The sequence below is a fragment of the Rattus norvegicus genome, chromosome 4, assembly GCF_036323735.1.
Source record: "Rattus norvegicus strain BN/NHsdMcwi chromosome 4, GRCr8, whole genome shotgun sequence".
Classification (NCBI taxonomy): Eukaryota; Metazoa; Chordata; class Mammalia; order Rodentia; family Muridae; genus Rattus; species Rattus norvegicus.
The window spans coordinates 133,326,531-133,336,523 of record NC_086022.1 but is presented as its reverse complement, the minus strand read 5'-3'; the positions used below and the strand labels follow the sequence as shown (position 1 = coordinate 133,336,523).

Below are 9,993 nucleotides of genomic sequence, written 5' to 3'. Positions count from 1 at the left end.
ACCTCATTATTTATACTGTGACCAATGTTATTTTCTTAGTAACACCCCTTACTCACATTTGCCCAGCCTTACTAGATTATGTTGTTGTTACTGATTTTTTTTCAAGACAGTGTTTCTCTGTGTAACAAAGAGTCTTGGCTATCCTGAAACTAGCTTTGTAGACCAGGCTGGCCCCAAACTCACAGATCTAATTGCCTGCTAATTGCTGGAATTAAAAGCCTGTGCTATCCGATGCCTGGCTGCTAGGTAATTCTTTCTCGGGCACAGTTCTCTAGATATTAACTCATTTCTTCAGTCACCGACTGGCTGACTGACTGACTTTTATAGATTTTTTGAGACATAGTGCTATTGTGAAGCCCAGTGAGGTCATAAACCTGGCAACCTTCTGCCCTGACCTTGTGAGTTCTAAGATGACAGACGTGCACCACCACACCTGACCCTCCCATTGAGGGAAAGAGGAAAACTTCAATATGGCACCATGACAATTAGATGGTATTTTCAACAATGCGGGGAGTGCACCCCAGACATCCCTGCTGTCACAGACCAGCCAGTGTGAGTTGGAAATCCCCAACAGGAGATAGTAGCATTAGATGTAGTAGACTTAGAAAACTTGGTCAAAAACTGGTGGTCTCCCCGTTTATTGCCGAGTTGCTGCTTGCTGTGGTGCAGGGTGCTTATACAAGCCGTCTGTGAGCTAAGTACTCCTTTTAATGAAGGATTTTTATAATAATAATATAATAGTCTCTCTCTCTCTCTCTCTCTCTCTCTCTCTCTGTGTGTGTGTGTGTGTGTGTGTGTGTGTGTGCGTGCGTGCCTGCCTGCCTGCCTGCCTGCCTGCCTGCCTGCCTGCCTGCCTGTCTGTCTGTAATTGGAATTACAAGTCACTGAGAGCTGCCTTCCATGAGTTCTGGGCTCTGAACTGAGGTGCTGTGCAAAAGCAGCAAACACCCAGAGCAGCCCAGCCAGAGCCGATGACCCTTAAACTCCCCGTTCTCTATAAGCAGAAACATAGCTCTTACCCCCATCCCTTCACACAAAATCTAACTGGATGCAGCTGAATTCGAACCTGCGCCTGCAGGCCCTAGGGCCTGATCATCTCAGAGCACCCAGCTGACCTGAGCTTTTTACTGTGGACGTGAATAGTTCATTCAAGTGTCCTCTCCCATGATGCTCCCCTTCTCCCTGCACTGCAGAAGCTGGATCTGTCACCTGTCTTCCATTGCATCCCATTTTGTGTTGTGTCTGGACAGGAAGTAACCCATTATTACTGAAGACGGTAGCTTTTCCATTGCCAGCCTGGCCTTTCTTCACACACAGCCCTGGCTTTTTTTTTTTTTTTTTCCTTTTTTTTTTTTTTTTTTTTTTTTTCTTTTTTTCGGAGCTGGGGACCGAACTCAGGGCCTTGCGCTTGCTAGGCAAGCGCTCTACCACTGAGCTAAATCTCCAACCCCAGCCCTGGCTTTTTAACACGTGTGCCCACGGATCTCAAGCCACTGTAATTTGTTTCTAGTTGATTTCCTTTTCATTTCACAGGGGGAGACCCTTGCTCCTCACTTGTTGCTCTGTGTCCTCCTACTGAGGACTCGAACCTGGTCCACTGAGGAGGACCTCAGCAATTCCTTCTGATCCTAAAACACTCCAGAAATGGCAGAAGCTGGACGGAATTGACAGCATGCAGTGGGCAAGGAGTGGAGCAGTGGGATTCTGGGAGATTTTGGCCATGTCTCCAAAATCCTTCCAGATTCCCAAAAGATAAAAAGGATGCTTTTAAGAAATGGGAAGTCTGGATTTATTAATAAAATGCCACGTCAGCCATGAATAGCAGTGGTTGGAACATATTTTCTAGACAACTTAAAAGCAGCCATTCTGAGGTTGACAAGTTCCCGTTTATTGCTGTGTTTGGGCCGTGGAACCACGAGGTTTACACTGCAGACTTTGTCCAGGTGCCCCGAGCAGCTGTCAGGGACCGACATGACCAGGACATACTTTTTGTGTTTTCTTAGTATTGCGTAACAGGCCCGAATGCCTTACCCAACCATCAAAAATGTATTTGGTTAAAATATTTCTAGTACTTTGTGTTTCTTGGGGGTGGGGGTGGGGCTCATGATTAGCCCAGTCTCACTGGGGAATGAGTTAGACCCTTTGGAGCAGTCACAGCTCTTCTCATTGTTTTAATATCTGGACTTGTGACTTGTTTTGCTTTAAGAATGGTTCATATTGTTGACAAAATGTCCTTTGCTCCCTGAGAGGTATTTTGTGTTCCTAACTCCATGGCTTACTTCCTCTGCTCACATCGAAGCGTTCACCACTTAGCAGAGAACAACTGGTTAGCCAATAAATAAAAGATTGTACTCATGAAGGATTGTGCTAGGGCGCACGGTGGGGATTTTAAAGATTCATAACCTACAAGTCAAACTATGTGCGTTTCCCTGGCAGCAAAATATCTGTTTGTTTCTGGTTTAGGAAACAGACTTTAATGTTCATGCCTGATTTTACAGAGTTGGCACTTTATGCCAAGCACTTGCCTTGCGGTTAAGTCAACTAACCTGTTAGCCAGTGTCTGTGGTGGGTTAAGCCAAAGCCCGTATACCATGCCAGAGAGGACACTTTTAAGACGGTCTTTATCTCATTCTCACCTATAAAAACAAGCCGGTATGTCTGCTTTTGGCAAGCACAGCAGAGCAGGCTGAGAGACAATCTTTGAAGAAAAGTTGTCATTTGGAAATTTCCCACTCTAAAGCTGGGATTTGAGAGGCAGAGAGCCTCCTTTCCTTGATGTGTCCCTGCTGGCAAAATTGTATTGTCACAGCAGCAAAGAGACAGGTTTAGTGTGCCAGAGAGAAAACAAGCTATTCCAGTTCTCGGGAGGCGTCCGAATGGATGCTGCTGTGAGGGGCTCAGGTGCTTGCTCTGCTGTTCCTCTATGTGCTGGGGAATTCAAGCCAGGGCTTTGCCCACAGGAGAAATGTGTGCTACATCCCTCGCCACTGATGCTCTGAAACAGAGGGCTCGGGCTCCTCCTGAATTCAGGATGTTCCTGCCTCTGCCTTAGAGTGCCTGGCTTTGAGGCCTATGCTCCAGGCAGCACCTCATGCCACTCTGAAGTGCACCCTTCCAGGCTCCATGAGAGAATCAAGAGCTGCATGGGATAACCACACAGGGCTTTTCCCACAATGCTTTTCTGAAAGGCTTCTCTGGATCTTGATCCCTGCAAGAATGACAAAGTGACTTCAGTTAACGCTCACTTAAGCAGTCGCCCTGCACACCCCTTTCCCTATACCTTATCCTAAGTCTGTGGGACTGCGTGTCATTTCCCTCCTTGCCCTTTCTTCATAGTCAGAATTTTTAAAATTCTTTGGATGATCCACTCCCATATTTTATGGATGATAAAACTAAGCTCAGACAAAATAAAGGCTTTGCCCTTTGATTAGTGCTTGCGCGCATGTGCCTGATGTGTTTAGAAACTGCCGCATAGGGCTTGCTGACAACACTTCCATATGTCAGGATGAATGAAGTCAGAAACGGGTCTTGTGGGTACCCACAAAGTGAGCGTCCTCACCCAGGCCCCATGAGTGCCTGTGTGGCTGGGCATGTAGAAGCTCAACTGCTTGTACATGTCTCTCTTCCTCTGGGCAGCACTATCTAGGTAGTAAGTGGGGGCGGGAAAGGGTGCATAGCTGTTTTAGCTGAGGGACTCGATGTGGACGTCCTCAGATATAGCTAGGCTAAGTGGAGATCGACGGTCCGGGGTTGGTGGTGTTGGATGAGACATTCATTTTTACCTTGTGGATGCTAGTGCTGTAGAGTTCACTGTTGTACACAGTCTGTTTTCTATTTGTTAAGGAAAACTATAGCATCATCGCATACTTCTTGATGGTAATAAATTTGAATAATCAGATTTCTTGCACACCGGGAAAAAAAAAGGAAAAAAAATCGATAAGTCTAAGCTCTAGGCTAGCCTGGGCAACATGGCAATACTCTCGAATTGTCAATGGAATAGAAAAGATTGTTTTGTCAGTAATTGGGGATCGAGCTTTGTGACCTTTAGATCGTGGGTCAGTGTACTACAAGTTTACATCGTGTCTGTTCATCTCTCCGTCCACTTATCTTTGCAGTGTGTGTAGGGAATCAAACCCAGAACACATCGGTCTCAACTAACAGTGAGTGCCTTACAGCCCCAACCCCAATATTTTATTGAGATAGTATTTCTTTTCTTTTCTTTTTTTTTTTTTTTTTTTTTTTATTTTTCTGGAGCTGGGGACCGAACCCAGGGCCTTGTGCTTGCTAGGCAAGTGCTTGCTAGGCAAGCGCTCTACCCCTGAGCTAAATCCCCAACCCTGAGATAGTATTTCTAAGTAATTGTTTTGCAGGGTTTTTTTTTTTAATTGTATTTTATTGGGGGAGGGACACGAATGTACCACACAGCATACGGGGAGTGCTGAGGACCACCTATGGGAGTTGACTCTCTTTCTGGTTTTGGGAATTGAACTCCGATGATCAGGCTCAGTGGCTACTTTATCTGCCGAGCCTTCACACTGGCTCCAGATTTGCCAACTCCTCTGGCTCTGTCACACTGACATATTTTTCCAAATAGCCCTGGCTATTGCCTGGAAACAGGCGCAGTAGCTGTTTTTCAGGTAAACTTCACTGAACATGTCAGAGGCCTGGCTTTGGTCAGTGGTTTGCCATCTCTCTCCTGGACCACGTGGAGATAGCATCTCAAGGAAACACTTATCTATGCAGCAAGGTGGTCTAGTGCCTATGCTAATCACATGATTTCTGCAGAACCTTTCTTCTTGGAAAAGAAGAAAACAAAAGTTCCCCAGTTTTGCCTTTCTAGCCACAGTTAAAGGTTTCTCAATCCCCACTCCTCAGAGCCTGGCTCCCTGTGGTTATCCCCCACAATTCTGACTGATGCTGGGAAGGAAACACAGACTTCCCAGAATACACCACCAGTCCCTGGTGAGATGACCTCAACCCTCCTCTCTGTGTCATGTGTCTCATGGTTAGAAGGAACCTCTGCCGCTCACTCCTGCATATTCATAGTCTCCACTCAGCCTCCATCACCCTCCACCATATCCACACCCCCTCTGTCAGTTTAGAATATTTCCGTTCATGTAGGTACTTCCAGATATATAGAGGCAAGGCAGGAAAATCGATAAGTCTAAGCTCTAGGCTAGCCTGGGCAACATGGCAATACTCTTGAATTGTCAATGGAATAGAAAAGATTGTTTTTGTTTGTTTGTTTGTTGGATCCATGTGCACGGTGAAGCTTCGGGATAGACCTACTCCTTGTTCTGTGTGTAATACAGTTTTACGAACAGTACACCAAGCAATGGTTGGTGGTCCCATTACAATGTCCCATCGAAGGGCCGTCGTGCTATTTTTACGCAAGACAAAAATCAAAGCTCAGAAAGATAATTTAACCGTCTCACAATTTCAGAGTTAAAGTAGTTGAGTGGTGAAGACAAGAAAGGATAGGCTCTGGGGCTGAGGGAGAGATGCTGAATGTCTCCCTGCCTTGTTTATTCCTGACACCATGGCAGTTCTCGAGAAGTCTTTAGGCCGCCAACTCCTGTTCTTGGGCAGTAGATGGGAAGCTAAACAGAATGAGAGAGGTTGGCTCCTCCAGTGTTCCAGATGCAAGAGATCGGCTGTGCTGCAAGCATGGCCCAGAAACACTCGCATCTACCAGCCAGAATGCTGTGGCTGTTTCTCAGCTGAGAAGCAAGAAGCCAGCCACTCGCCCTGAGAACCTCTAGTTTCTGGTTCATCGCCACGGGTTCCTTTGTCCCTGTGCTTGGAGATGACTCCAAACACATAGTTTCTGCCTGCTGGTTTGGTTTGGCTTTTGTGTTTTTGGTTTTGCGCACGTGTGTGTGTGTGTGTGTGTGTGTGTGTGTGTGTGTGTGTGTGTGTGTGAGAGAGAGAGAGAGAGAGAGAGAGAGAGAGAGAGAGAGAGAGAGAGAGAGTGTTTTACTTTGTGGAAGAGTAGCTGTCTTATCAGACATTGTGTGTGAGAACATGGGAATGGTCTGCCCAGCATCTCACACCACTCCACACCCCCTCCCACTGTGTGAGTTTCTGACCTCATCTCATGGACTCTGTACATAAGAACTCAAGAGATAAAAACCACACTTGGAAGCCTGAGGCCACAAAAGTGCTACCGCTGTGTCAGCTGTTTCTTCTTGGGCTGAAAAGCCTGTGACAGGGTGATGTCCCATTGGTCTTGCATCTTTGATCCCTTATTGGCCAGTGCTAGCATTGCCCTCTGATGTACAAGGACCTCATGTGTTGTGAGCATCTCTTCTGCGGAACAAGAAAGTCTCTCCCCATGTAAGAGCGGACCTCAACGGCAGTGGTTCATCTCTGGAGCTGCTGTAACTGTCTGATGCCTGGAGGCTTATTCACCTTACTTCTTTCCTTTTTCGGCATCATGAGCCTAAGGAAAAGCTCTCTTTATGTGGGTCTGAGCCTCGTGGCATCAGACTTTAGCCACCTCCTTGTTTCCACTGTCCAGAGCACCCAGAAATCAGATGCTGTTTCTTCTCTCTCCAGCTCCAAAGTGAGCCAGAAGGCTGCCTCTGATGTAGACACTTTATGTTTTGGACCTTTGTGGCCTATGAAATAACTAATGAAATTTCTAAACAACCAAACCAAACAGAAATGCCAGGAAGAAGGAAGGAGGGAGAGTGATAATTGCATTATATATAGGATCTGTTAGTTACATCATAATAGAATGCAGACGTCAGGGGGAGAACACATTGAGTGAAGAGAATGGCCTACCACCTTTGGATTGTGTGGGCCTCGGTTTCTCCATCTGTAAAATGGCATGCGTTCTAAGCATCTTGTGCCCCTCGGAGAAGCGAGACCTAACATCTGATTGACAGTGAAACAATGGATGTAGGACTCTGAATGGTGGGCTCGTCCTGTGTTCCTTGAAGGGCTCACCTCCCCCAAACTGAGAAGATTTCCTCACGGCCACTTGTGTCCTACGATACCACGGGGGCTTGATTTCTTGGGAAATCCCTTCTCAGAATTAGGGACCCAATGAACAGGATTTTGAAAGCTCCCACGCTCTGGTCTTTCCAAGTCTTGATTTCTGTTCTCTTCTTTCTTTGGCCCAGTAGTTACAAGAAAGCTTGAATTTACTTCTGTGGGCACAGTGAGGCATGGCCGAGCAAGTCCTGACCATGGAAGCTGGGGCCCACGCTGTGATGCACAGGAGGCTACATGACGCTTGACAGGAAGGGAAACTGCTGGGACTGTAACTTATCAAAGGCATATTTGCTGTTGGCCTTAGTATAATAATGTTAATGAGATTATTAGGTGGGGGAGAATTTTGATAAATAATTGATAAGGATTAGAAAGTGCCTTTTCTGCAAATAAACTTCAGAATAATTAATATTCATGGTCTCTGTTTGTCAACAGAAAAATGTAAATGAAGACCGGTCCCCTTTCCAGACTCAAGGCCTGAAGGACATCCTTGAGACAGGGGTATGGAAAGAAAAAGCTAACTTTACAACCCACACCAAGACCCTGGCCTTATGTAGGTACACACACCTTTTCACCGCCCTGTACACACATGTCCCAGCCCACCTCTCCCTCTGTAAGGACCTGGGAAAGGAGGTTTGAATTAGGTGCAGGTTGCAGGGCATGGAGGGCGGTAGGCAGTAAGGGGCAAGGCCACGTGATGACGCAAAGGCAGTGTACTGCGAGCCACTTTTATTTCTTATTTATAATCTCGGTGCACGCTATGGGTAAAGGATGACACCAGCCATTCAGCCCTTTCACTTCAAAGCGGGGAGAAGGCACGGATGACAGGGCTGGGAGTGGGAATACAAAGGCACTAACAACAGGAGGAAAAATGCCTGTTTACCGGATCACATTTGTTAGCAGGCGCTCTTCTGATATTGCTCCCCCAGGAATAGCAGGAAGATGTGCATCACGGACGGTGATTTAACATCTGAAAATGGTACTTAAAGAGTTTCTGCCTGGTAGGAATGTGATGGAGGCTTCTGAATGGAACCTGGGGACTTCATTTCTTCTATTTATCTCCATGTCTCTCTGGCTTTAGTCAACCATAATTGCATATTTAACCTCTCACGTAGCTTTAACCCCTGATGTGCCAACTTCTCACCTGATACAGAATGTACATTTGTCAGATATTAGAAGGCTTTACCCGAAATTCTTTAGATAAAGTTAAAACACCAACAGCGTGGCATGTGTTTTTGGTTGGACAGAGGGACGCGTGGATGGCTGGTAAAGGAATGTCAAGGTTTTATGGTTGAATATGGGTAGACAGGCAAAGCTTATCTTTTCCTTCTTTGGCAAGGAAAGGGGAGAAAAGGCAGGTGTGAAGAAGTAGGAGGCTGGAACAGCAAACACTGCAACCCTGTTTTCACTTCAAATTCCTCCTGGCTCCAGTTGAGAGAATTCACTGTAGACACCCTGCACGGAAGCTGGAGGTGGATGGAATCGAAGGAAAGAACGTGGTGCTCGCCACCGCAGTCCCGTTTTCTCACTCCGCGTGGCCTTTCCGAGAGGCCCCTCAACAGCTTATGTGAAACAAATATTAACACAAATTGTATAATTACATCAAAATCCCCAATTCCTCAATGATGCAAAAAACAGCTTTCAGCTAAGAATCCACCAGCAATAAAACATCTCAGAGTCGAAGCAGTGCACTCCCAGGAAACCCCAAGATGGGATCTGAGCGACTTTCACAGTTTATTTTCATGGTATTTAAATTATGATACCAGTGGGTATTTTTAATTAGTGTGCACTTGTCTCCATAAGCCATGTTGGCAAATTTGACTCGTTCATACAGTCGTTGCTGGAAAAGAGGCCAGCACAGCCTGCAGGAATTAAAATAAAAAGTTTCTGCAAGCTGTTATCGACATGACCATATCTCATTAACTTTCAAAATGGAGATTATTTGCCTGAAAGCTTGATTTGACTAGCAGTAATCAAATATTAGGCCCAACGGAGTATGGGGTGGGCTTGGGGGGGGGGCCTCATTGTTGTGATGTATACCACCGAGTGTCTGTAGTTCACTTTAAATAGCAGTATAAGATCTTTGTTTTGACAAAGCAATAGGAAAGAGAAACACAGACATATGGCCCCGAAAGTATTATTAGGATAGTTTTATTTTAGATGAGGACTCATTATTTACTAAGTTTCCTTGAAGACAAATATGAGCCTGCCGATTACTGATTCCTTATCACGTTAAGGATGCAGAAGAAGGCGAGGAGTATCTCCCCTCACCCCCGATCAAAGTTTAAGCTTTGGAAACAGGGCCTGTCTTACGATTTACCTTTTCTTATTGGATTTCTTATTGACATAATCCATAAATTCATACATCGAATGCGTCCCATTGTTTTAACGAACTGTGAGGAAGGTGGTTGTGAAATTATACACAAAAGGAGAAAAAAAGGTAAAGAACGTATCATTCCCCTCTTGTTTTTAAAGAGAGCATCTCGCTTGAAATGGGTATCTGGCCAGTCATTAAGACGTCTAATTTTGAAAACCCGAAGTTCCCGAGGCAGGTTAGACATAGTCTCTTTTCAGATCTTGTATATTTCCTCAAGCACAAAGGAGCATTTGTACCGGGTAAGGGTAAACTGAAAGATGAAGATGTGCGGGGGGGGGGGGGGGGGGGGGGGGGAGTGACAGGCAAAGAGAAAGGTTCAGTTAAACAAAAGACAGGAGATAAAGTCTTTGCCTTTTTATGTCTTTGAACTGAGAACACGGTCTGCATTTTACTACAGGAGAACAAGGCTACAGTGTAAGTAACTGGTTTTTGCATTAGGCTCTCCCTGGAGGTAGCAGAAAAATATCATGTCCCTGCATGAAATGTGAATGTGAAATCTACCAGAAAGAAATATTTATGACCATTTCATGCTTGATTAGGCTTGGATGACATCTGTTAGCAGACAGGAGCTGGACAAAGAGAGAGACGCTCGGGGGCAAATGTTAACGGAGTTGTTTAGA

General features: G+C 45.6%; 1 protein-coding gene across 23 annotated transcripts in view; it reads left to right on the top strand.

The window, feature by feature from the left end:
* Positions 1-9,993, top strand: part of Foxp1 (forkhead box P1) — a 691,302-nt gene that overhangs the window by 472,124 nt on the left and 209,185 nt on the right. For 10 of the 23 annotated variants that reach the window (XM_063285823.1, XM_063285827.1, XM_063285826.1 and 7 more), the window contains one exon: positions 7,432-7,497. The exons of 10 other annotated variants lie outside the window; for them this stretch is intronic. In XM_063285823.1, the coding sequence (XP_063141893.1) occupies positions 7,432-7,497 (66 nt within the window). Of the gene's footprint in view, positions 1-418; positions 553-7,431; positions 7,498-9,993 lie in introns of those variants that run through there. 3 more of the 23 variants (XM_063285836.1, XM_039107387.2, XM_039107388.2) reach the window with 2 other exon arrangements.